This window comes from Xiphophorus hellerii, chromosome 9, assembly GCF_003331165.1.
Source record: "Xiphophorus hellerii strain 12219 chromosome 9, Xiphophorus_hellerii-4.1, whole genome shotgun sequence".
NCBI lineage: Eukaryota > Metazoa > Chordata > Actinopteri > Cyprinodontiformes > Poeciliidae > Xiphophorus > Xiphophorus hellerii.
This window is the reverse complement of record NC_045680.1, coordinates 9,033,215-9,060,862: the sequence shown is the minus strand read 5'-3', so window position 1 is coordinate 9,060,862 and position 27,648 is coordinate 9,033,215. Positions and strand designations below refer to the sequence as shown.

General features: G+C 39.1%; 1 protein-coding gene across 3 annotated transcripts in view; it reads right to left on the bottom strand.

Moving 5' to 3' along the window:
* Nucleotides 1-212: 212 nt before the first annotated feature.
* mast3b (microtubule associated serine/threonine kinase 3b) overlaps nt 213-27,648 on the bottom strand; it is a 37,656-nt gene continuing 10,220 nt past the window's right edge. The window contains exons 3-28 of one of the 3 annotated variants that reach the window (XM_032571918.1): nt 24,361-24,449; nt 22,627-22,699; nt 20,239-20,259; nt 19,868-19,946; nt 18,426-18,583; nt 14,714-14,789; nt 14,165-14,374; nt 12,400-12,501; nt 11,874-12,006; nt 10,764-10,828; nt 10,079-10,170; nt 9,789-9,997; nt 9,422-9,560; nt 9,145-9,277; nt 8,898-9,063; nt 8,222-8,323; nt 7,948-8,070; nt 7,248-7,360; nt 6,915-7,081; nt 6,628-6,749; nt 5,737-5,937; nt 5,335-5,561; nt 5,114-5,236; nt 4,888-5,024; nt 4,280-4,464; nt 213-3,596 (exon numbers count right to left, since the gene is read on the bottom strand). In XM_032571918.1, coding sequence (XP_032427809.1) covers nt 2,533-3,596; nt 4,280-4,464; nt 4,888-5,024; nt 5,114-5,236; nt 5,335-5,561; nt 5,737-5,937; nt 6,628-6,749; nt 6,915-7,081; nt 7,248-7,360; nt 7,948-8,070; nt 8,222-8,323; nt 8,898-9,063; nt 9,145-9,277; nt 9,422-9,560; nt 9,789-9,997; nt 10,079-10,170; nt 10,764-10,828; nt 11,874-12,006; nt 12,400-12,501; nt 14,165-14,374; nt 14,714-14,789; nt 18,426-18,583; nt 19,868-19,946; nt 20,239-20,259; nt 22,627-22,699; nt 24,361-24,449 — 4,309 coding nt within the window. In that variant the 3' untranslated portion in view covers nt 213-2,532. The remainder of the gene's footprint in view (nt 3,597-4,279; nt 4,465-4,887; nt 5,025-5,113; nt 5,237-5,334; nt 5,562-5,736; nt 5,938-6,627; nt 6,750-6,914; nt 7,082-7,247; nt 7,361-7,947; nt 8,071-8,221; nt 8,324-8,897; nt 9,064-9,144; nt 9,278-9,421; nt 9,561-9,788; nt 9,998-10,078; nt 10,171-10,763; nt 10,829-11,873; nt 12,007-12,399; nt 12,502-14,164; nt 14,375-14,713; nt 14,790-18,425; nt 18,584-19,867; nt 19,947-20,238; nt 20,260-22,626; nt 22,700-24,360; nt 24,450-27,648) is intronic. The other 2 variants (XM_032571920.1, XM_032571919.1) reach the window with 2 other exon arrangements.

Here is a 27,648-nt window from a genome sequence, read left to right as displayed (position 1 = left end):
GTCCGTGAATCTAAAGTAAGATCTGCGAGTACAGAACATTTGCTTTAATTTCTTGAATGCAGTTTCTTATATTGTCAAATTTAATTTTATAAACCTTACTGCTCTGCAATAGATAAAAAAAATACCCAATAAACAGAAGCCTATTGTAACATCAACCAGAGTTTGGCTTAAAACCTGGTTTCAATGAATCAAAAGTCAATAAAACAAAGGTGTCAAAGAGAAATACAAAGTTTATTCTTTGCACAAGAAAACACAGTACAGGGCAGCAACGCCGGTATACCATGCAGTCAAGTATTACAGCTGTGTGCTTGTCTCATGCAGCATGCACTGAACGGAGGAGACCACAGGAGAACACGTGCACATGTACAACAGCTTATAAACCTGCCGGTTTGTTCATTGAGAGCTTTTTAAAAAGCAGCTGACTTTGCATCTGCTGATCTTCAGTGGCCTTAAAGGCAGCTGCATTAAACCTTCAGTAGGTGGTGATCAGCACAGTGATGATACATATAAAAACATGTGATGGAGATCTTCACTAAAAGGGTGTACAGAAAATGGATGGGTGTTACACCATCTTATAAGATTAAAACATAACCTCCCCTCCAAGATAATCATCACGTGATAAACCGGGTTTAGTGCTTACTTGGCTTCTGTAGGTGCACAAATCTAGTGGTCTGAACTACATTTCCCTTCACCACTCCACTGTGCTTTTTATATGAATTCTCAGAAATGAGGCAGCAAAAAAGCTGATGATCTTTCTACTTATGTGGATGTAAACATACAAAAACAGTTCAGTACCAAATTACTCCCTAGGAACAAATAACTTCAATAGAAAAACAGATATAGAACTTCTGTATTTTTCTTCCATGGTACCAAACAGGATAGTCTCATCAAATACAGCCATGTGATATAAAGTATTCATATAGTACATCACATGTTTGTTCGTTGTAAACAATTCAGTCGGACTGCAGAAAGAACTGAGCCATAAAGTGATCACTCCATTTCAGTAACAACAGCAATATGCAAGATTTTCATCAGATTTGAGGACCTGATGGGAGAAAAGAGAGCTTGATTGACTCATCAACAATTAACAGATAACAAATCGCTACAAACCAGAACCACTAAAAGAAAAAAGAAAAACAACCCCAAAACTCTCTACAGAAAATATATCAAATATAACCAAACAAATTGAATCCTATTTCCTCAATTTGTCATTGTCCCTGTGCATACAGTAATACCTCCTCCAACACATTTGGAGATGCACAAAAGCTTCAATATCAAAATATACACACAGAACAGCTTTAGTTCAAAGAGTTCCAGGACTTGGATTCACTGAAAACGTGTCTCTATGCCGATTCCCAGCCACCTTTCACATTTAGTTACAAAACGTATGTCAAAATAGTGCACTTTCCCCCGACTGATGTAAACACGACATGACTACACAATAAAGAACGTAGAAAGGGTCAATGATGCTTGGTCTTTCTCACAACACAGAAGAAAGATAACAGTAAACAATGTGGGTTTTTAAATTGAGATAGCAGGTAAAAACTGTCATAAGATAAACACAACGAGGATTTAAATAAACAAAAATCAATCCTGTTTTCTTTAAAACTCTTTCAATTTGGCAGCTCAGCAGGTTGGAGCAAGACGTTGCAGCGTGACACAAAGCAATGTCGCACTTGGAAAAGCAGCAAAATCCACATCTTCATGATTGTCCTATTTGAAGATTGGGATGCCAGTGGGGAAGAGTTGCTTTAAAAATGCTTCATGTAGAGTTGTTGGTTGTAGCATCAGAGATATGGCTTAGGAGGATGGTGCTCTGATATCGTGGCACTTCAAACTCTACGGATCTTTTAGTCTTCGCAACAGATTGCACTTCAAAGTTTCACCCAGATGGAGTCTCAGTGGGATTTGAGACACTGCTCTGCTCTGATTGGTTGAATATGAATGAAAAAAAAAAAAACAGAGCTTTGCAAGAAACACAAATAATCAATTTTAAAATAAAATAAAATGCTATAAAGCCACAAAACACAGAGGCCAAGCAACAAAGTCCAAGAATGTTGTCTTCTGTGGCTGAAATCATGAATAAATCATGTACCTCGCAGTGTGAGTAAAAGACTAATAGTCATCCGTACATCTAAAGCTGCCCTTTCAAATGCAGACACTCAGAGGGGAAAAAAACTAATCCTAATTTCTATAAAGACTTATCACTCCATTTGGTCCTACAATTATCCAGCATTACCTCGATACCACCACAATTTCCTTAAAAAATAGACATTTTTAGAAAACAAAAAACCATTCAAAAACATAAAAGCACATTTTATGGATACAAAAAGCTTTAACCTTGGCTGTTCAGATGATGAGAACCTTTCCTCGTCCCTCTTCTTCTTACTAACATAATAAATACAACCACAAAGTCTGCAAATTTTTCCCATACAAAATTCAAGTAGGAGCTTCTTCCGTGAGTTTAGTTCATTTGGGTTTAAGCGGAAACAGCTGAGCTTCCTTCAAAGTTCCCCACAAAGCAATAAAGCGTCACTTTTTGGGGTTTTCTTTTTGCCGGGTTTCCTCATTTCTCTCTGCGCTCTGGGGCTGATGAGCTGAGGAAGCGTCTCCCGCTGACTGAGACTGATCAGACGCAGGATGCTCTGATTGTTGCTGCTGGGACGGAACGATCTCCACCTCGGGGTCTTCATTTCCATCCTCTCCGTCTGAGCAGGGCTCCCACTCATCCTGCTCCTCGCTCTCTGTTGAACCCTGCACAGCGATCTGAGGGACCAGGGTGAATCTCCTGACCCCTGGCACTTCCAGCTCCACTTCCTCTCTGCTCTGCGGCCGACTTGACATCCACGTCATCCTGTGCTTCTGCTGCTGCAGGGGTCTTGTTTGGAGTAGTGGAGATGCGCAGATTCCCGTCACCAAGCTGCTGCTGCTGCTGCTTTTCTCCTCTGGCTCGTCGAAGCTCACTTCCTGCACCGCCTCCTGCTTTTTGAAGGAGTCCCGTCGCTCAGACAGGTTGAGTTTGCGCATAACGACCAGCTGCTCCGACCGCTCCGTCCTTTGACAGCCCCCATAGGCTCCCAGTCTGCTGTGGTCTGCTCCAATGTAAAAGCTTCCACAGGTCCCCTCTACCTCAGAGTCGCCTAGCAGGTCACCCTCGCAATAAAACGGCACCTCCAGCGTGTGCCTGCGGGGGGCGTACGACTTCTTATCGGCATGGTACACGCCAGACAATTTCTCCGCTGACTGCACCCGCTTGAGTAACGGGGAGCGAGGGGGCTCTGCGCTGCGGGGCCGGACGACGTGCCGGACGATGGTGGGGGGCGATAAGGTTTTACCGTGATAAGTGTGGAGAGTTTTGGCAAAGCCTGGCAGAGGGGACGGCGAGCGCTGTGGGGACAGAGGCTGGTTGGAGGACGAGGAAGAGTTGCAGGCCAGAGGAGAGGGTGGGATGTTGCTGGTGGACTTCCGACGGCCCACCTTGGTGAAGCGCTGCGTGCTGAGCTTGGAGCCGAGACCGTGCAGAGAGTTGGGCCGAATGTGTGTAGCAGGAGAACTGGGAGAACTGGAGCAAGGTGACGTACTCTGGGGAGAGTTGTCTGAAAAGGAAGGAGAAGACAATAATCAAAAAATATATATTGAAATATTATGCAAAAACCACCAATAATAACTCCCTAAATACAGAGGTGGGTAGAGTATCCAAGAATTGTACTCAAGTAAGAGTAGAACTACTTCAGCATATTTTTACTTAAGTAAAAGTGAAAAGTAGCTGTCCAAGTAATTACTCGATTACAAGTAAAAATGTATTTGGTAAAATGTTCACTCAAGTATTGAGTAACTGATCAAAACATAAATAATTTGATATTTGAAAATAACAACATTGAACAAACCAAAATATAAAGTTATGTTGAAATTTTTGACATTTTCAAGATCAAAATAAAAATAAATCATACAAGTGACATAATTAAAATTTAACAAAAAAAGACATTTATCCAAATCAGTTTATTTCAATATAAAACTTATGAAGCTAATAAAAACCCTAACCCTACTGCAGGTGTGTGTCTGATGAATATTTGGTTAAAACAAGTTTGTCTTCATTCAGAGAAGTTACTCACAGTGAGTAGAAATTTTACTCAAGTAAGAGTAGTGATACCTCATAATAATATTACACAAGTAAAAATACTCTTTTTTTCCAAAATGTTACTCAAGTAAATGTAATCTTTTACTCTCCAACTCTGCCTAAATCCACCAGAACTTTAGGACGTCTGTAAGGTTGCCTCACCACAGCCCTGATGATCTGGTGCTGGGCTCCTGCAGGGTGTAGAGGGGCCGGGGGACAAGCTGTGTGTCGGGGAGCCTGGGAGGCTCTCACTGGAGGAAACGGAGTGATGAAGACCTGAGGAGAAGCTGCGGCTGCTATGCATCACCGTACTCTGCTTGGACAGCTTCTTTAGGATGGTCCGTCGTCTAAAAAGCAGAACAGGAGCAAATATGACTGGAAGAAATTCACCCAAAGATTTCAATTGGCCTTTTCCTCAATTTTTCAACACTTAAAGAATACAGTATATCAATAAGTCGCAGTTTTTTTCACAGTTCAAATGTTCCAGTGCCTTATGCTTTTTCCTCTTTGCGACACAAGGATGCAGAGTCTTACATTTTTGAAATTAAAAATATACTTTGTGTTGGTATATTACACAAAACCTCAATAAATACATTGCAGTTTGTGCTTGTAATGTTGCAAAACCTGAAAAAAAAAAAGTTGCACGATGATAAACTTTACCATCAGTCGAACACTAGGGGGAGACATTGCTGTCCTTTACAAGCCTGATAAAGTTAACAAATGATGATGACTAGGGCTGCAGAGCTGCATCTGATAGCTTAGCTCTTTACCTGTCGTAATTATCTCTTTTTCTGCTCTTCTTGCTGCGTCGGGCCATCTTGCCTTTGTGTTTGGTCTTCCTGGCTGGACCCACTTTGATTGATGTGTTCTCCAAGGCTATGGTCTGCAGAGCCACTTTGTTGCCACTCTGCACGTTTCACAAGAATAAAGGTATTAAAGCAACTTTTAATAAAAAAAGAAAGGTCAACTGAACATCGGCCCAACAGGAGACTGTACCTTCAGCAGGAGCTCTATCAGCTCTGGGTGGACCAGGCCCTGCACAGACTCTCCATTCACGTGGGTGATGAGGTCTCCGGTGCGGAGACCTGCCTGGTGAGCCGGGCTGCACTCCTCCACACTCTTTTTAAACAACCAGCAGAGGAGTTTTATTTCAGCATTACATAATCACCTCTTTAAGGCTGAGATCATCCAAAACAAGCAAAAACAGAAGAACCCACCGACACCATATGATGGACAGTGTAGACGTCGCTGTCGCCCATGTAGACCCGGATGGCCTGCAGGGTGAAGCCGTACTTCTTCCCCGACGTGTGGATGACAATCGGAGGCTTTAAGCTGGTGGGGCTGAAGGAGAAGTCTCTGTTAGGCGACGAGTCACGAGACGAGGGGTTGGAAGACAGCGAACGTGGAGAAATGGGACTGGGCTGGAGGCCGCTTGGTGAGTCATCTGAAACAAACATTAAAATACAGTAGAATATTAATATCTACTTTATTATTCCAAGTTCTAAATCTCAGCTTGGTGATCCCCTCCTCTGCTTCTCAGTTGTTTGCTTTATTATGTTTAAAATCTCAGAAAATGAAACTGCTGAGATTATCCTTTGCTCTGCTGGACGTCTGCGCACCTGCAGTGATGATGAGGGACAGGGCTGAGACAGACGCTGATTTGGGAACCTTTCCTCCGCAGGGAAGCCTCTGTCTGTCCGGTGTCTCCAGCTGGTTGCCAAAGCGTCGGGGGCCGACTGGGTCCTTGGGGGACGAGTGTTTGGCTCCAGTGCTGTTGCTGCGAATCCGGATCCTTCGGAGGTTTGACACCACCACTTCAGCTGCAGATGACAAATGTAGATGGTAAATAATATTTCCACTGTTTTTGAAGCAACTAAGGCTACATTCTCACAGACGCTTTATTGTGATTTTTTTTGCTGAGATCCAAATTTTTTTAGTATTGGTCTTGTATACTACTAGTAATGCGACCACATCTATGCGGTTTACAACCCCAAAGTGACCCACATATGCAGAAGAAGAATGTAGAAGTCACACAGCAGCAAACTGTTTATGGCAGTAAAAAAGGAATGCCGTTATCTAATGATTAATTTTAAGTTGCTGAGCAATGGAGTCAATATTATTATCACAAGATCATAAAAACACATAGGAAACTAACAGAAACAAATAACTAAAAGCAACGAGCTTCAGTGGAGCATTAACTGGAAATTCTTAAGAGAAGAACCATGAGTGGTGGGATTGTGATGTGATGTGATGCGCTTCACGGACAAAATTCTTTTCAAAATTATAATTTTTAGCCTTTGTTTATGTCTGGATTTACCACATCTAGCTTCTATTGGTGCAGAATTAAGATGCATGTCTCACATCAGTGACGCAAAAGCTTTGAAAACAATTGGATACATACAGTATCTGATTTAGTACCACATATGGAAGTGGCACAAATCTGGGCCACATTTGCCTGGTCTGTGAATGTAGCCTAATTGTGATTGAAAATGTGTAAGGTCAGGGTGTACCTTCATCATCGGTGGAGAGGGCGAAGCGGGGCATTGTTTCCAGGCTGTGGGTGCTGCTCATCACCAGGGGACTCGCGCTCCTTTCAGACTGTGAGGAACTGGAGGACGCCCGAGGGCGAAGGCTGCAAAAAGCCAAACAGTGAATTTATGAAAACATCATCTGGTAGAAAATCAAGCTATCAAGTCAACACACACAAGACCTCCAACGTTTATCACCTGTTTCCTCAAATATCTGCTTAGAAGCCCTAAAAAAATTAATCGCAACACAAATGTTCACAACTGCTCACCTGGCCATGCGTGCAGAGTGCCTACTATCCAAACAGCCATCTGCTGGGCTCAGGGACAGACTCAGCCCCCCGACATCACCACGGTCCTCCTTCTCTTCGCTGTGGCTGCGGTCTGAAGAGAAGCTCAGGTTGGATGGTGTTGCCAAATGTTCTGTGCTGCTGTAAACCTTGAGAGAGAAATAGCGGGGAAACAGAGGGAGGGTGGAATCAGGAATTACTGTACAATCAGCGTTAACAAAAACCTTACTATTTTGAGTCCAAGGTGTATTTTTTTTAAACAAAGAACAACCTGTTCAACAGTTTGTTTTTGATGTTGGACGTAGCAGTTTTTACCTTACTGAAACGATGAGACCAGGAGGAAAACTGCCTGATTTCTAAAGATGACTCTTCATCATTAGTTTCTTCATCTTCATCAGACGCCAAATGATGGTAGCGATCAGAACGTGCTTCACACAAAAAGAGAAGAAACTAAGAACTACAGGAGCATGAACTGCAAACAAAAAGCGTGGTGGAGTCTAAATATTAAACACAATATATAGAACTAATTATTTGGACTTACTTCTTTGTAAACACATTTCGAAAAGCTGACATTTTCATCTTCAAATTTCAAATTAAAATGTTCACTGATTTGGTTGTTAAGTATAGTAGAAAGCTGAAAAAGGAGCTGTTACTTTTATTTTTCAGCACTTGTGTGGTTTAAGTCAAATGTTCAAAAAACAAACAACAAAAGACAACAACTTTTACTATAACTGACAAGCCAGGCATGTTTCAGATGGGGACAAAAACCTTGCATGTTATTGACAAATAAACAAGTTTCACATAATAAGATGTAAAAAAAATTTAGCTTTAAACTACTGTGTGACTCTCTGGTGTATTTGCAGGTTAATGAAAAGAAGACACTGGACTGGGCTGTGTGTGTCTGTGTGGGTGTTTAGATGCTAATGGTCAGAAATCCTCTGGGAGCAAGGTTAGGAAAACAGCCCTGTCCACTGCTATGTTGTGCTTGCAGCACAGACTCTTAACTGGAGCTTACTGTCAAAGTAGCTGGTGTCATCTTCTGCTTCCAGCTGAGGAATGAACTCTGCTTTTTGTCTGAGGAGTCCATTCCAGTCCAAACCCACAAAGAAAGGATGCTGCTTGACCTCTGAGGTGCCACCTGCATCCACAAGGTACTCAGTTTCAAGCTTTAATCAAACAATAGTTCAAGTTCAGAGCTGCTACGGCTCTCTATAAATACTTTTTTTAAATGAATTACAATCTAAGTGAATTATAATCAACTAATTAGATTGTTTTTTAATGAACTGTACCTGTTCCCAGTCGTTCTAAAGGGCTCTGCCACAGTAGGCGGGTGATTAGGTCCTGAGCATCAGCAGGTAAGGCATCGTCTCCTTCTGGCCAAATGATTTCATCTAAGAATTAAATAAACACAACACATTTAACCAATTGATTAAATGATCTTTAACATTTTTCTAAATAAAACAATGTTTTTCTCCTAAACAGATCATCTGCATTGGGCAAATTTGATTGGCTTCTATGTGAGTAATTAGGATAAAAAGAAATCAACCATTTTGGCTTTAAATAGGGCTGCAGGGCTTCAGACATTTTTCCCATGAAAATATCTGGTTTCAAATGTAAATAACTGTTTCCAAATTTAGGTTTTTAATCAAATGTTAGATTGTATTTTATTACAAAATTGTGCAGTCTGAATATCAAGTACTGCAAGGACTTAATACAGAAATCAGGCACTTCTGAACCTTGAAAATATTGAATTGAAATTTGAGATTTTTCAAGGATTTCAAGCACCAGTACAAACCCTGTGTTTGAAGGTGAACCCAGACTTATTGCCACCAGTTCTGTGAGCACAACATCGGTTTGCTAACAGGTTCTGACAATAATGTAATCACCAACCGGACAATTATGTTATAGCAAGAAGAAAATGCATGAATGAATTTGTGCCGAATACATTTTCATATCAACACTCACCACTGACGACCTGCCCAAAAAGCTCTTCAGGTGTGTCTCCAAAAAATGGAACACAGCCAACCAGGAACTCGTACAGGATGATCCCCATCGCCCACCAGTCCACCGGCTTTCCGTAGCCCTGTCTGAGGATAACCTCTGGAGCGATGTACTCGGGAGTGCCGCACACCTGCATGAGCAGACAAACAGAGATCAGTTCTGTGGTTCCTTTTTAAGCTGTTTGTTCGTCTTCCATCTGACTGTGGTTTACCTGTTTGTCTACAAATTCCCTCGTGTCTTTTTCTATGTGACCCTCATACAGGTTGGTGGTCATGTTCATCAAGCCGATTTTAGACAGTCCAAAGTCGGTTAACTTAATGTGGCCCATGGATGTGATCAACAAACTGGAAGGTGACAAAACATGAAGCACAAACAATTCATTATTCCAAATTCTGATTTGATAAAAGAAAAAAAGGAAGGGAATCTTGGTTTCTGATGTACACAATTATAGAATAGTGTTAATTTAGCAACAGTGAAACGTTTCTCACTTGTCAGGTTTAAGATCTCGGTGCACAATGCCATAGTTGTGAAGGTACTCAAGTGCCAGGACTGTCTCAGCAAAGTACATTCTTGACATTTCTACAGGCAGGGGGCCCATATTCTTCAGCAAGTTGGCACAATCTCCACCTAAAAAAAAATACAGAAAACAATAAAAAACGATTGTTTAACAATTTCCTATTTCAAACAAGATGGAACCTGATTGCTAGACTACAGGATTTTTCATCTTTGCATTTCTTGTGAAAATATTAGGTACCCCCCAAAAAAGTATATGTGCTTTATCAACCTAGTACAGATTTAGCCAAATGTTTTTAAGTGTCAAAGTTAAGCTTTAGAGGCTCAATTGCTGAAGTTTACCTTCTACGTACTCCATGACCATGCAGAGGTGGCGCCGTGTCTCAAAAGAGCAGAACATGGAGACAACGAAGGGGTTCTCAGCAAAAGTCAGGATGTCCCGCTCCACAAACGCCTGCTGGATCTGGTTCCTCAGCACTAGGTTCTGGCGGTTTATCTTCTTCATGGCAAACCGCTGCCGTGTCTCTTTGTGGCGGACCAAATATACCGCCCTGTTTAAATGAAAGAGTAATGCTCATAATACCACAATATGAAGATGTGGAGAAACGGTTTGCTCAGGTCAAACCTCTTACCCATAAGCTCCATTACTGATGAGTTTGATGGTCTCAAAATCCCTCTCTAGAGGTTTCCTTCGAGTTGGAGTTAGTGTCTGTGGGGCTTTATTCTGGACAAATTAAAGAGGAGAGGAAGGTTTGTAGCATTCTGGCTCCATGTAAAAGAAATAAACTATAGAGTGGGAGGTTTAAAGTGAATATTAGCTATTTTCTGCAATGTTGGAGAAAAACTGCAAGAAGTTTGAGATTTTGGCTTGAAACTCTTCAGCTTTTATTCCAAAGAAAAAAAAAAGTTAGATGTGGTGGGAGAATAGTCCAACCTTCCAGAACGTGCTCTAGACGGCTCTGCACCAAAGAGCATGTCCAAATAAAAAGGTGTGACAATGTAGGACTGTACTTGTAGCAAAAGGAGAATATATACACATTATAAAACAATTGGTCATAGTTTTATGGCTAATTCAGTTTACATTTGTGCAAAGTTGTGTATAAACAACACTGACATTGCTAATGAGATAAGAAATTAATACTCATTTAAATGTTTATAGTGCCATTTCGAGATCGAAAAATCCCACTGCACTGAAGGAAATAGATTCTCCAGAACAAGTTTAAAGAAATTTAAAAGAAGTATGTTTAGAGTTTATTGAGTCTTATACTTTCAGTGACAAGTCAAGTCCCTTCCTTATATCAAACGCTGAAGACTTACCTCTACAGCAGGTTCTGGCTCGACTGACACTGAAGGACTGGCGTCATGTTCAAGCTGCACCATGTCTGTGCAAAACCAGAATGAGATTGATTACTAGCACACAAAATATCCTCATCTACTATTTCATTCTCCCAAGGAGTTTTCTCAGGAATCTGATACTCCTATCTGAGCTTTATCGTGTTTAGCTGTACATGCCTGAAGCCCTCAGCAGAATTAGATTAGAAAGTTTTATCAGCCTAAAGGGATTTCCTGAAGAGCAGCCTGAATTAAAAAGATGAGTTTTTCTTCATCAAGAGCTTCAACTGCTACAGAATCAAGGTCAAATTAAATCACACCACAATAAAAGAGGTGACTATAACTTGTGGGAAAAAAATATCTTTCTTTCAGGAGGCAAAATTCTTTCACCGTAAATTAATCAACAAAAAAGGGCTTTAATTACTTCAACACAACCGTGATTACATAAGAGCATAAATGCTCACAGTGCTTTAAGCCCATCAATAAAATTAACCACATTAACATGCAAATGTATGCAGCAAGGCGCTGCAAGCCATTATCAGATCTTCTATTCCATATGGATGAAGTATGAGGATGAATTCTCTTCTGCATACTGCTGTTAAATTACTATGTTCAGAGGAGACAAGGTGTTTCATCCTAATTAAGCTAATTATCCATTAAATTAGCAGAGATTTTTTTTATAGAAACACATCTATCTCATTGAGTGTTACATTTCTTAATATCTGAAACTTATTAGCTTTAAGTGTCAGGGAGTTACGGCGACGTCTAAGGGATTATTTAAATGCAAATTTATGCAGCCTTATAATCAGATCATCTTCTCCATATGGAATACCTGTGGTGTAAGCATGAATTTCTTACCATGTATAAGTGATCATAAAAAGTGTTAAGAGGACCAAAAGAAGAGGGTCTGCGGTAACCAACACTGTCAATGAAGTATCTGTGATTTTCCCATATATATACTGATATAACATTAGAGATCTCACATGGAAAACCTCATTTCCAGGGCAGGTAACAAAACTGATCCGAAAATGTTGATTTTGTGCTACTAGAATCATGCATGTGAGCCACACTCGGTAAAAAACAGCTGTAATTTACCTTCCAGCAGGTCTCGGGTCAGACCCAGCTGGCTGATGATGTACCGTGGGATGTCTATCTTGATCCCCTGGCCCACTTTGGCGTGACCCTCTGCTGCCTCAAGCAGGTGATAAAACTCTTCTGGGTCAAACTCCTGTCAACAGCATCCAAGAATAATGAAAGAAGAGAGTTTGAGGCTAGGCTCCTGTCAGTGTGTGTGGTGTGTAACAAACTCGAAGGTCTTAATCAGCACCTCAAGTCTAGTTCCTGCTGATTTATTACTTCTAACAAAACTCCATATCCAAATATTTGACAAAATCAAATATTTTTAGATGAGACTAGTGTATTGTTTGTAGTGAAGCCCTGTTTTAAGGATCTGATTGCAGGTTTCTTGCACTTGAGTTATAACAATGAATTCATTTAGGGAACTTCTGCAGAAATGAAAGCCAGAACATTTCAGTCCTATGTCAAGGGGGAATCTAGAGCTAGATAAGATTTAACCATCTTATTTTCAATTAGGAAGAGCTTTTCTTCTTCCGCAGCTTACCAGGCATTCAAGCAGACGAGCCGGCCGAGAGATTATGATGAGGATCTTCCGCACCAGCTGGGTGATGACGGTTACCTCCTCACTTTCAGAGCGTTCAAAGGCCTGGGAAAGTGTGGAACAGGAAGAGGAAAATTTTACACATGGTAGCATTAAGTAACTTGTCAGTACTCTTTTATGTTTTTACTCAACTTGTTATGCCAAAAATGAAGATATGCAGTGCTAACTGTAACAAATATAAACTGTATTATGAAAAACTGAAAGTGTAAAGCTAGAATTTAGCTAAAAATGTCAAAGTTTCAGACTAAGCCCTCTTTTAGTAATCTGTAAAAAACACACAAACAGTCATGTTTTACAAGAGAGGGTAATGTAAACACATAAAGTAGTGTTTACATCACACAAATGGAAAAAAATATTCTGCTGAGTAGGTTCCTGCTATCACAGTCTGGAAAGTAGGAAAGAGTTTGCTAGTTATGTCCCAGTTGTTGACTAGGCCAGGCATCCTGGGTTAAAAATATGATTGTTTCAAGATATCATCATAGTATTTACAACATTTATAACAAAAATACATAAAACATGATCTAATTGCTTTAACAGAAAACATGAAATTTATTATATTTTATATGTTACAAAGTAATATAACAAATTATTTATTACAGTTGTAGTTATAAATAGCACTTATTTTGCCATTTAACCCTATTTACCTTAATAAATGGTCTTAAGCAAAAGGCAAATTCAGAATAAAAACTTGCTGAAGTTATTAGCATTTTAAGCCGATGTGCTTATTTCACAAAATTGTATACATCTATCCTGTTTCAATGTATTTGTTCTTTAACTGAAGTAAAATAATCTACTGCAATCAGCTGACTAAACAACATGAAGCTTGTGGCTTGCTAACCGCAGTTTTAAAGCAGCATTAGCTTAATTAGAGTAATGGGTTGATAATTGTTTAGTTTTCACAAACCAATCGTAGTCCATGTTTTTCACAACTGGATGCAGCTAAATCTGTTTTTGTTGTAATCAAAGGGAAAAGAGCAGGAGCTTTCTGTCAGTCAGCTGGGTAGCAGTGTGCAGCAAAGTAGAAGAAGAAAAGTTCAGTCACTCGGACAGACTTCATTAAAAAGACATTAAGCCAGAGGTATGATGGAAACCTTGATTTTTTTATGGCTCTGTTCTACTGCAGCAGAAATAAAGTCAGATTTCTTGATTTTTTTCCTTTCTCCATGTTTCTCTTCAACAAAAAAAAGGAAAATGGAAAAAAGCTACAGCTGGGAAACAAATATCAAGTCATGTTTGTGGAAGAGAAAATTTGTTCCACTGTATGGGAACAGACTTATCAATTCAGCTGGATGTACAACAAGTTGGCCATGCCCTATGTCTGCAACTATGTAAAAACACAGACAGGGAAAGAAGCTGCTATGACCACTGGTATTTTGTCAGCATAACAATATAAGTCACCTTTAAATTATAGGGTTTTACATTTTTAATGTATATTCAATGTTTTGGGATTATGCTTAATTTTCACAAACTCTTCCATGTTGGCTTAAAGTGCCTCCAGCCTTTATACAGGATTTCAGCTGCCAGATCTATTGTGTGTTCCTGTGCCTAGCAGATAATTATTGACTGACCTGTGTGACTGCGCATTTCACTCAAGCTCAATCAATCTGCTTCCAGTACTTTACCGCCAATTATCTTTTGCTTGAAACTCCTGTGTAAAATCTGGGAAGCCCATTTCTGACATAATTTCAGCAGCTGCCTGTTTTCTCACCTCGTGCAGCAGCTTTTCCAGCTTCTCCTGCAGCTCGGCGAAATAGCGGGAAGTAACCAGGCCTTTCTGAGACTTGTCCAGACAGTCTCTGACCAGCTCGACCAACTGGTGCTGGATGAAGCCCAGCACGCCATCAGCCAACCGGAGGGAGCTGTCTGGAGAGTAATGGGTGACAATCTCCAACAAGCGCTCCTCCATCTGGGCTGTGGCCTTCAGGCGGGACAAGAACACAAACACAGTTAAAATAATCAACAGAACAGTAAATATGATTGTCACTCCCTTGGTGGCACCAAATGTTCTTTATTTCCTGTGGGTGGATTCATATGGCTGTATATCTTTACCCATGATTCATTCAACAAGCTTTTAGCACCTGTTAAGACTTGTAATGCCCAGGAATGAGCAACGGTGTCTTAATAAGTCTTAGAACGGCATGTTTTGAGAAACCCCAGTTGTTGTCTTATACAGATTAAACATCCCAAATTTAGTCTTACTTAGATGTGTACATCTGAAGGCAAATACAGAAAGTGTAAGGTATCTTTTAATACTCACCCTTGGAAAACGTTCTCGGTAAACATGGTTCATCATGACTATCTCGTTATCAAAGGAGACGGTGGATCGCCCGGGACTACAACAAAAACAAAGAAACTAAAGTTAATATCAGGTAGAGATCCTCAAATCCAGGACTCACGGTCTGGCATCCTCCAACTTTCAGATGTGTCACTAGTTCAAAACACCTGAATCAAATGGCTGAATCATCTTCAGTATGCAGTTAAGTTCTCAAGTTTGACTAATGACCTATTTCTTTGACTCAGGTGTGTTGAAGCAGAGACAGATCTAAAGGTTGCAGGACATCCGCCCTTTAGGACAGGAGTTACAACCCCTGATCAAGGGTGACTGATCAATATTTCATATTTTTAATAAGTACATAATTAAATCATTATGTCTTCTGAACTACAAAGTGATTTGAAAGTAGATACAGTTAAGATATTTACATACAGTGTGAAAGAAGTTTTTTGTTTTTCTCACATCTGATTTTAAATTGTACATTTTTTCTTCCGTTTTAGGTCCATTAGCATAACCAAAATGATTTCTGTTTGAAAATAATTATTTCTGCCATAATTTTGTGAGATTTTATCAAACTTCATATTCAGGGGTTTACATACATTCCCCAGTAATTCCTAGTTTGCTGAAATTGGGCCCCATTCCTCCCGTCAGAGCTGGTTTAACAAATGTCTTAAGATGTTGCTTCAGTATTTCCATATTATTACTCATAATGAAATTTCGTGCAGCAAAATACTCACACAACATGATGCTACCATGCCCATATTTCACAGTTGGGGCGGTGTTCTCAGGTTTGCAAACTCACCCCCTTTTCCCTTAAAATGGCTATAATAGCCAAATACTTTAAGTTTAGTCAAATCACAGGACATGTTGCCAAAAATGTCAGACATTTGTTCCCGTGTGTGTCTACAAACTGTAATCTGGCTTTTGTTGTAATGTCTTCTTCCCTTCATCCAACGTTAGTACAAGACTTGTTTTACTGTGGATAATGACACTCTTAGCAGCTTCAGACAGCATTTTCACATTGTCAATTTCTTTTGTTCTGAGGTTCATACATTTCACACCAAAACAAGCTCATCTCTAACACATAACCCATCTATTTCCTGAATGGTATGATCCCAGGGTAGGACAAAATGGCAGAAAATTTATGTGTTTTATATCAGTCAATGTCAATAAGTATTGATTAGTGTTTTGTTTTACAAAATTGAAATACTGGCAACTGGTCACGTGATGTTCCGTGTTTTATTCACAGTTTCCTCTTAAACTGTTGTACTCATCTTCCCCACGGTATTGTTTTTTATTTTCAAGTGGTTATGAGGCACAGTGGCAAAACCTGAAACTGCTGTGCAACAGGTTGTTGCTAGCTTACCAATGGGAGAGTGAGTTAGTTGATGCCACCAACCTTGCTTAACTGAGTTCAAGATCAGAGTTCAGTGAAATTACTTAAGATTCTATCAGATGCATTTTTTATTAATACTGATCATATATTATATCGTGACATATATTGTTATTGATTTATTGCCCAGCCCTGTATGATCCTGAACGCTCCTATGCTGTTTCTGTTCTCTTCCTAATATTGTGGCTGATTTTCATTAGATTTTTTTTCATGAAGTCACTCAAGGAAGTAGTGTTAATGTGTTGACACAAGATACTGTAAAAGGTGTGCCTCCGTTAAATTAAAGGTAATGGATTAACGGTAATTGTAAATCTAAAAACCATGACATCATCATCTGGGATTTCCCACATTGTTAAAGTGAAAGTAATTTATAATAATCTGCACAAACAACAATAAGTAATATCATTTTATGTCATTACCCGAGCATTTAGGGAATGCAAATAATTTTGATGAATTTAAATGACATGTGACACGAGATGTATAGTCAGAAGAGAAAGGTTATATTTTTTTAAAAGTGAACCTGGCTTCAACTGTACATAGCACTCAGACCATTACTTTTTCTAGACATAGAAGCAGTTTGCTAACTTCACAGCATCTAAACAAAGGCACATAAACTCATTATGTTTGTGACGGACAGGGTTTTCTAGGTCAACTTCAAGGAGCATATGATTTCATTCTGTTGGAAGTGAAGCCAGAATTTTAATTTGACAGCACCTAAGCTGGAAAAGCTGCACTTATGGTGGATTTTGCTGTCAGGCTTGAATGTTTCTATATAAAACATATCTTTACCAGCAGCGGAGGCTTCTCTCAGCCAAACTCAGTGAGTCATCAACACCAATCAATTAGTCATGTACTGCAACACCACTTCAGCATTTAAGCCAATGAGATAAGAGTATTTGAACTGCAAATACTTGCTTGATGCAGCTTCAAACAGAACAGATGGAGGGAAAACCTATCACATGCAAACAGTCTCCCCAAGCCATTCCTTTATTTTTTTTTATCATGAAAAGACAGCACTGTTGCTCTGGATGGCTGCTGCCGAACACACACTGCTGCATCTCTCAGATCAAGACCTCCAATCACTTCTCTTTTCCCGAAAACCAACCCACCCTCGATTACAGTTCAGCAGCTTCATCCCGGAGGCGCTCTGTTAGCTAGCACGCCCACGTACTGCACACCATGGTGCCAGAACATGGAGCACTCAGGCAGCACACAAACAGCACAGAGCAGAGCCAACAGACAAAAGTTGTCAAGATCACACTGGCCTGCAGTCAGACCTCCACCTGCCTGCCTACCAACAGGAACGTGCCGACATTAGGAGGTGAGAAGAGGCGCTAAAAGCTGCGTTTGTCCAGATCATTATGACATCTGGTAGTCTGAGAGCTAGTTGAAAACCTGCAATCTCTGCCTGAAATTAATCCGAAATATTTTCTTGCATAACAAACGCGAGTTAATCCCGTTAGAGGGATTACTGTTTTTAATCTGCATAAAATATCAATCCAATATCTTCATCTGCACAAAAGAGATCATAAGGGGGGTTCACACAGAGAGGTGCAACAAATGAACACTTATGTAACTCAAAGTTAACCAAAAGTAATTAAAGTATGCAAAGTGTTTTGTTGCACTTTTTATTTTCCATCCAGAAAAATGAGCAGCTAAAATGTTCTCTTCAAAATATACATTGAGGGTTGTTGCACATTTTCTATTGTCATATTCCCAGATTTTCTAAACTAATTTCCTGAATCCTCAGTCCTTTTAAAGAGATTTCTAAAAGTATAAACACAAAGATTCACTACAGATTGTTGCCAGGTTTAAAACATGGATCGTGCAAAAATATGATGGATAAAAAAATATATTTTTCTGTCATTTATTTATTCCATACATATTTTAAACATCAAAAAAAGTTTTAAGGCAGGAAGTGAGGTCACGTTGCTATTACTTATTTTATTGTTTCTGTAAGTACCAATACTATTGGTGCACTGATTGCAGTTTTCTGGCTGATTACCAATCTTTAAAAAGCCTGATATGCTGATTTAAATTTTGAGCGATTTCAATTTTTTTCTGAAAAAGTTGCTAATAATAGCTACAAAGACTCTAATTTGGCATCAGTGGAATGACTGTTGATAGCCTCACATGTGCAGACATGACCTGGAAGAGGAAAAGGGACAGTGGCTTATGAAATTGGTTTCTTGTGCAAGTGTCAGCCGATCACAGATCTCTCAAAATTAAGGAAATGGGGGCTGATTTATTGGATAGCCCCTAACAAATACAGACAGTAAGCACATATTTTTTAGGATTATCTACCTGAGGCTCCTTGACCGAGGTCGTATGACCGGTGAGGGCCGTCCGTCCTCGTCAGTAATGCTGTCTGTGCTCCGGAAGTGCTTGAAAAGGAAGTGAAGCTCATCTTGGGTCGGCTGGTAAGGAAGCTGATGAAGACGCTCCTGGGAGGATGAGGATGACTACACACAGACAAAATTAGATCATTACTTATATTCTACTAATCTTAACCCTTTTGCTTACTTTTTACTTTCACATTTTGTTTTTGTCAGGCTATTAAAGCGTTGAAGCGAGAAGCAACCGTGATAAACTTCTGAAACAAAAATTATTCAAATAAAAGAAGAGGCTTCAACTCAGCCAAAAAGCTAGGGAATGGCAATGGAAAAACATATTGGGGAAGCAACTCATAGCAGTTTATATCGGCACTAATACAAAGGAAAACTGTTTCAAACCGAATGAGTCATGTTGCAAAGAGGGCAATTATGATTCAAGCCGAACTATTTCGACAAGTTCTTTGTGCAGAAATTTGACAATGTCAACATCACAAATTCATCAAATCATGTTTCCTTTTCGTCTTAGAAGCTAATGTTACTTGTTAACCCTGCCTTTTAAGGTTAACAAAAAGGATCATCAGGGTCCTTTTTGGATCCAGAATCATCAGGGTCATGATTTTGAGAAAGAGGGATGAGCTATTAATCCAGAAAACCACAGACATGATCTGACAAGTTGGACTTCCTTCCCTCTGTCTCCAACTCAGGGAGTCTGTGGAGGTTTTCTGATGGGTCTTGTACTCAAAAAACGAGGAGTAAGTACTGAAGTGTTTGTCTGAAGCTGGGATTAAGACAGACAGGAAATTAAACTCTTCAGTTAATTTTGGAAGGACGTTAAACAATAATGAAAGCAACCAAACCACTTCTTTTATAAATATTAAGGCCAATGAAGACCTTTGAAGAGATCACTGGTCCTCATTGAGCTTTGGGTCTACACTGTCTGACCCTGACTAATTAACTACCTCATTTAAATACAACACATCTACTCTGATTACAGACCCTCCTCTCATCAAACTTGCCATCCGAAAGTTTCCACCATCACCAGACATTTTTTTTTCAAAATTCTCCTTTCAGCAAAAAACCTTCTGCACAGTGGTATTGTCCCAAATATAAAAGGTTTTCATGAAAAGCCATCAGAAATATAATCTTTTGACACAGACTCTTTTATTTCCCCCCTTATTAGCATCCAGACTGCGTGTTCTCCTTCTGATGTAGAGTTTCAAAGACTGCGAGAGTGACTCATTGAAGCAGACGACGCAGATAAACAATTAGCGGTTTGTCATCTTGGGCTCGGCATTTTCTGGCCCTTATTGCACAAACGAAATGTGCTACTTGGGCTGACAGAAGTGTGAAAAATGCTTTGGCTGCCTTGTGTCAAGCAGCAAGGATGTTGTCGTGTTTATGGGGGTCACTTACCGAGACGGTGGAGCTAGGCGGATTGGTTCCATAGCCGGATGAAGGGAGGGAAGCCAGAGACCATCGTCTGCCCTCAGCTCTGAAACACACAAGCAGAAGCGTGTTATATAAGCCTGGCAGCAAACACATTACTTAGTTAGATATAAGGGTCCCTATATGAGAGGCAATCCTGTTACTATAAGAGCATAAAATTATTGCTCATATTCACATAGAATGCTTCTTCTTATTTTTTTATTTACAGCATCCCTGTCTTATCTGGCCTGAGGCTTAGAGTGGTTTAGAAATTTAAGCTTTATGTCAGAAGGAACATTTTGTGAAAAACAAACAGAAAAGACGTGGAGTAAGAAGTGAAGAATTCAAAAAGAAGCTACCTTTCAGCACGAGCCAAGTGACTGAGATCAGGACAGCAAGGGGGGAAGAGAAAAGCAAAGACAGAGAATCTGTGAGTTTCAGGATTCTTGCACAAGCGATCCTGTGACCTCTGGCATTCAGCTGAGGGATTAGTACTGACAACACTGCCTTCCTTGCCAGTTTTCATTTGTCCAGATACAAAGAGTTAGACGGCACAGAAATTAATTTCAGACTATTTTTTTTACATAACAGAAAACACGGAAGTCTTGAGCTGTGCAAGTTTGCAGTTTCTATAAATGGGTTTTTAAAAAAAGAATGAAAGCATGGTATCTCAGAGGTGAAAAGCACACTAAACAACACCTACAAAGCATCTTCTTTGCTGCTGTGTGTTGGGGAAGCAGCATCAGAGCCAGCGACTCTAATAGACTGGACAAAATCATCAGGAAAGCTGGCTCTGTACTGGGACTAAGGCTGGAGTCCCTGGAAACTGTGGTGGAGAGGAGGACACTGAAGAAGGTTCTGTCTATTATGGACAATAAACAGCACCCTCTCCACCACATAGTGGACAGACAGCGGAGCACCTTCTCACATAGACTGCTCCAGCTCCGCTGTCGTAGGGACAGATACAGGAAATCCTTCCTGCCACATGCCATCTCACTGTACAATAAAAGCTAAATCATTGTTCTGCACTAATCAGTCCAATTTTGCACAACTGCACTGTGGCACACTGCTGTACATATATTTAAATATACATATCTGCATTTTTTGAATCTTTGCAAGGACTGCTCTAAGTTGCTTTTTATATTAACAGCATTTCATATTTTTACAATTCATAGCATTTTATATTTTATTTTTATTTTTTATTTTATCTACAACTACTACTCAGTGGTAGTTGTTATTGTGTCTTGTCTCTATGCTGTAACTGCGAAGTAATTTCCCTGCTGGGATGAATAAAGTACTTCTATTCTATTCTATAAGAAGAGACACATTTATATGTGTTTGCACACACTTGTGATACCTTAAAAAATATAATTATGTGTTTTATTACATAGTTACTTACTGAAATACTTGTGTAGACTGAAATCTCCCAAGTTATTATATAATATTTCTAAGGGTAAAATGTTTAAAATTAAATATTCATCCATTAGCTTTCATCTCTTGTAAGATTTTCACTTAAATCAGCAAAAATTGTCTCTAAGCAGAGGGTTACAGGGGAAGCACCTAAACCTCTCATCAGTTTTTAATGACTGTTCTTGAGTTTCTCCGAGATGCAGCCTTACTCGAAGGGCTCGCACGCCTGCAGCAAGACAAGCGTGTTGCCAAGGGAACCTGATTGAATGATGTGCGAGTGGGCTTCAGGGGGTAGCCTCGGTATGTTTGCTTTCCTCCTGCTGAGGGGGAGTCAGCTGTAAGAAGACCTGGCAGTGGAGGAGGGGAAGGGAAGGTGTGAGTGCTCTAGGCTGAGTCAGCCTCCATCACCATACTGCTGCTGCTCCTTCCTTTCCTCTTCTTCTGTCCTCTTGCTCTAGAGGGGTTCCCTGGAAACCCCTCTAGAGCAATATCAAGAATAACATTTAGCTTTTTTTTACCTTTTGTATAAGTGTTTAGTTAATTTTGATTGTCAAGTTACAAAAAGCTACAAAAACATTTACCTACTTTTAGTTAATCTTGGTGATCACTTGCAAAGAAACATATTACAGTCCAAAAACTGCAAACTACAAAGTAAATTGAAACAAGATGCTTGCAAAGACTGTATAAAGAGACCCACAACACTTATTGAACTTGTTTTCCATTTGATTTCAGTGATGGATGTTTTCACAACCCAGATGAAAATGTGACAAAGAGACATTTGTCTATCCTTGTCCATATCCATTTAATTTTATTTGTTCTTGTTCATGTATACCTGTATTGTGAAAATATAGCTGTGGGAAGACCAATCATTTCTCAAAACCTGTCTTGATGACATTAAAATGTAAGTGTTAGATATGGAGGGAAACGGGGGAAACTTTCAAGTCTGGGAACAGCATCTCAACTGAGACGTACGGGGGTGGATGCATCATGTTGCGGGGGGGGGGGATTTGTGCAGAAATGACTGGTGCACTGCACAAAATATACATTACATAAATAAATAGAAATAATTTTGTGTGAACCTAACTGATCCAAAACATGAAAAGTTTAGCTTGATTTGATCTCAGACAGTGAGAAAAAAGGTATGTAGGGTAGGTAAATATCAGGCTTCAGTAATGTGTGTAATAAATGATAAAGAGAAATACAATTTATATCAAACAACAAAGAATGCTAAATACAGGTGTATTAAAAGCAACTACATTAATAAAAAACTATCGTAGCAACCAAACAAAGACGTAGCCCAACAGGAAGAACAAGCTTCACAGTTATGGTTGGCATACCTTCGGGCAAATGGAAAGTTGAGGCAGGCACTGGTCGACACATTTCGAGGGCTGTCTAGAGGGCTGCTCACAGCTAAACAAGGAAACTCAAAGTCATTAGCAGAACAATTCACAGCTGTAAAAACAGACACATGACAATAGCACAAGCAAACTGTGTTGGTTCTATTTGCAATGGGCAATGTCTCAAAAATAGTGACGTCATGTTTGGAACCTTTAAAAAGGGTAACATAAGTCAACGATGCCGAAGATCCAACATTAGAGCTTGGCATTACTTTTCAAAACATTACGCCACCGATCTGCAAACAGTTAAACCAGGGGAAAATCCTCAGTCTGCATTGTTTTGCTGGAATCTGGGGACGTGGGTAAACTAGAGACTGTGTTTGTTTACATCCAGCCTGTAGAGTGCCCAATTAGGGCTTGATTTTATTCTGTGATTAGATAATCCTTAGCATGATTGAGTTCAAAAGGGAACGCATCTGCATATCGCCGCTATGAAGAGCTCTTGAGCAAAACTGTTTTCATAGAGTGCAGCTGGCTGATAGTGTTAAAGGGTTGTGCGCAGTGTGCATCGCTGTTTGAAAAACCAGGAAGATAACACCCAAATATTTAGAAATGTGAAACTGAGCAAACAGTTGAGTCATCCCTCACTTCTTTATATTCTTGCTTGCAAAAAGCCAGATTTCTTTGTCTTTTGTAAGTGATTTGTTGCAGCACTTCTCCAGGATCCATGATGTTTTTGCTTAAGGTTTACAAAATACTATTTTTGCTGTTGGTATATTTGAGGGATTTTGGGCATGTTTTCTTCTGAATATGAATAACAATGACATTTATTTTCTCTATTTGTGCTTAAACAATTCATGTTTTAATAACGCCTTAACTGTCATAACGACACAGGTGTCTTCCTGGATCCATTGACTTGTAAGCTTTTTGCGGGTGACAATTAAGGGATTAAAAATCAAAGCAAACATTCATCTGGTAATTGCTCTAATAAAGTCTACAAAGTATTACAAACATTTTGATGACGACCACTTTCAGGATTACTAGAAAATTTGTTTTTCAGGACTAACTGCTGGTTTGAAGTTCTGCACAGTACTTTATGTTTACATTTGGCGCTCTGTAAATGAAGACATAAAATAACTGGTCATGCTGAAACATACGACAAACACCAGCATGTTAGGGATTCCAGTTTTAAACCTCTCCTCAATTTCCTGCTCTAGAGATTGTTTCCTCATCTGGAATTGTTCCAGCTCTGTGACGCATGACATTGTCTTGAACAAGCTTAAAAGTTGTGGTTCATTATTGTCAACTTGCCCCGCCTCATTTAAATCCACTGTATTAGCACTACACAACTCCATGCAAATGACTAACTATGTTTCCCTATTTTACATGTTTTTTCTTGTGTGATTGCACTTGTATTATTTCATAATTTGAATGACTAATTTAGGTTTATGTTATGCCAAATTTAGTTGAAGAGAAAATTCGGTCACAAGTGCTTGGCAGAAATTGTCCTCCAATGTTTCGCCAGTAGATTTCTTAATGTAGCTGGCTTGTGGGATGATTCTTTTAAGAACTTTTGTTAGCTGTAATCAAACTAGTTCCATTTGCAAATTACTGTGGCACTTGAATTTAAAGTTGATCACAAGAACCAGCTTTCAAAGGTTTTCAACCAGGATTAATACTCGTCATGGCTTAAGCTTTGGGACAGAAAGGAACCGTCATCAAAACAATTATTACCTGTGTGGAGTGAGAGTGGGGAAAGAGGCCGTGACAGCGTGGGTGAGGGCGTCCCGACACCGAGACTCTTCCTGTTGCTGCTGCGACAGCTGAAGCACAAATGGAGAAAGACACAGTCAACACACGTCACTTATCTGCATCTCTCCAAACAATTTACATGAAAATGATTCTCTGTGAGTTTGCATACTGAGCAACAGAGGCTGAACAGGGAATAGAAGAATGGAAGAAATCAAGTCTAACCACCTGATTAATTGCAGCTCTCAAATGCACATGGTAAGCAGCATGAGGACTGGAAAAATAAAGTAAGCCGAATCAATTTAAAGCAGGAATGACTGGTAATCTATGCAAATGAAATCATTTTATTTATCCCTCTGGTCCCTGCATTTGCAAAGCAAGGGTTATGCCAACAGTGTACTCTCATCTTACTCTCAGAGAGCTGATAACCTGGTTTTATTTTCTTACAATGACAATTGAAGTCTTTTATTTGAATCCCCACCCAAGATAATATCAGTCAGGAGAGAAACAACCCCAGTGTATTCATTGAAACCGAGCGTAATTGCAGTGGCCCTGACTGTATTCATCTACAATCATGCATTTGACTAAATGCAGTGTTTCAGGTTGTCTTTATGTACAGGAGTCAGACTGTGTGTGTGTTTGCAGAGCAGCAGCTTGTAGACATAAAAGGTCTGAGACAGCATCAGTTGGCAGATTAAAAGACACTTGACCTCTAAAGTAGTAGACTATTATCCTCTAAGCACCGACTGTTGTGGAGAACTGAATGACACAAAAACATACCTGTTTGTGTGTAAACCGTACTGTACAGTACGGTTGTGTCTTTCATACAATATGGTTTTTAAGTGTAAAAACCACCATTTGAATTTTAGTTTATCTCAAAGTCACTCAGACATATAATAAGCAAATGAGATATGATGGAGAATAACAAACAATTTTTTCTGTTTGATCAATAAAACTATGTTTGACAGCTTGAAAATGTGAAAAAAGACTAAAGAAAAGCCTCACAAAATCTATACAATCCACAGTTGAAGCAGCAGACACATTATGTGTTTACATATTTCAGAAATGTAGTCACAGAGAGACAACTACTAGAGACTACAAGATGACATCAGTATTCCTCTTAGCCTTAAATCTAAATAAGAAGGCACCATGTAAGGAAAACATGCGACGCATGTTACATTGCAAAAATAGATAATCTTCTCCTTTATGTTCATAGCAAACATAGACTACCAATAATGAGTAGTCAGTCCAGCAACTATTAAAAAAATAAAATAAAATCTGATATCAATATCCATATCAACAACAAATCTTAGAAAAATGTTTCTTCTGACCATTTTTGTTGTTGCTGGTTTGGCAACAACAAAAAATAAAAGAAAGTTAGTTGTAGTTTCTTAATAACTTGACCATCGACTTTTTTCTGCAATATTAAACAATAACCGTTACCAAATACATTACAGGCATTAAGAACCTGAATGCATAAAAAAAGTTCAACTTATTAGACTCCAGGCAATAATTTGTTTTATGTGGTAATGATACATTTCTGATATGTTTGCACCAATTCCAATATACCTCCAGTAGTAATTGACCACACATGATGCTGTTAAAACCTGCCATACTATTGCCTTTAAAATAAATATAGGTTATTAGCAGAGGTGAATGTGTGCAATCACAATTTCCAGACATAAATATAGCTGTTAAAACATTTTTTTTAAAGATTTGAATCAGTTTGTGAAATTTTGTCAACTTGTATCAAGCATATTTGACATTTAACAAATATGTTTTCATACTTAAGACTTGTCCTCAGCTGTTCAGCGAAACTCAAAATAATGAAATTTGATTTACAATGTAAACAATGCCACCCCACAGATAAGGCGGACATCTTGAGTTATGAAAGCAACGTATGGTTAGAATGTTTACATTATTTTTATTATTACTAGTTAGGTAGTTAAAAAATTTCTTCATAATTTCATCACCAAAAGATTTCTGTATGTTGACAGTCCACTTAGTAAGATGATTTAAGAACCTTTAAAATGTCCTACTTTGAATTCAGATCACAGCATGCTTAAGGCTTTTATTGTGAAGGTTTGGAAGAAGTTTAGATTTGTTTTATGTGCTGAGTGAAGGCTGAAGAACAGACATTTGTCTCATTGATCCTGGCAAAAAGCCTCTGACCTGTCCTTTGTGTACTAAAACAGTTGACCAGGGAGTTTTAAAAACTGGTGACCAGCCAAACAGACAGACCGTATCTTTCTGAAGACCAAAAATATCCAGTTAAGCTAAGCTAATTTACTTAGCATCAGTTGTTACGTTTTACATCCATCTGTTTTCTTAGTTTTTACTGGAATGCTAACAGACATTATTTTAATTCCTATTTAATTTTAAAAGGCTAGAACTATAACTAATACAAAATATATCATCGTAATCACTAAAACCATATTCTTAGTTTATTAATGAGCCTAAAGGACAAGGAGGAAAATTTGACTGATGAGTGTAAGTGAGAGTGTTAGCGATGTAAAATATATCAAATTACAAGTGTCATCACAAGATCACTGTTTGCAATCACAAAGGACTGTTTGGAAGCTATATTTTCTGGAAGAATGTATTTCAAGTGCAATACAAATTAAATCTGCATGAAAATAATTCCTCAAAGTTGGATCCTCTCCCACTTGATGAAAACCAGAGGTGAATCTCACAGGAAGCAATCTCTACACTTTGAACATTGACATTTTCTAATTCTTGGCCACACCCCTCACTTCTGATATTCCTCTAATCTGTAACTCCAAAGATTCTTATTCTTATAACTCACGTCCTCTACCAGAAGCAACCTACTGAAAAATATGTTTCTCTTTTTCTTTTAGTGCTCTCAGTTTCAAACCAAATTGATTATGCGACTAACTTCTACAGCAGTGCATGATTATATGAGTACCGGTACTATGACAGTACCTAATCCACTCAAACATTGTATTAGTGCACTCCACAGTAACAATAATACAATCAAGTTTATACATCAGACAGCTGAAGTCTAACCACGTGTATCAAATAGTTAATGCATGTACACATCAATTATGAACTAACTTATGTATGCATGCATACATCATCACAGCTAAGGGATGTCTTAAAAGAATCAATTTCATTTCAAAGATGCAAAGATTTACAAACAATGCAGGGACAACTGGGACATCTGCAGATCTTAGTTACCAAAAATAGATACACTTTATAGTCTAATACAGATGAGACTTATCATACCTAGCGCATAGAGCTGAAATCTCTTCA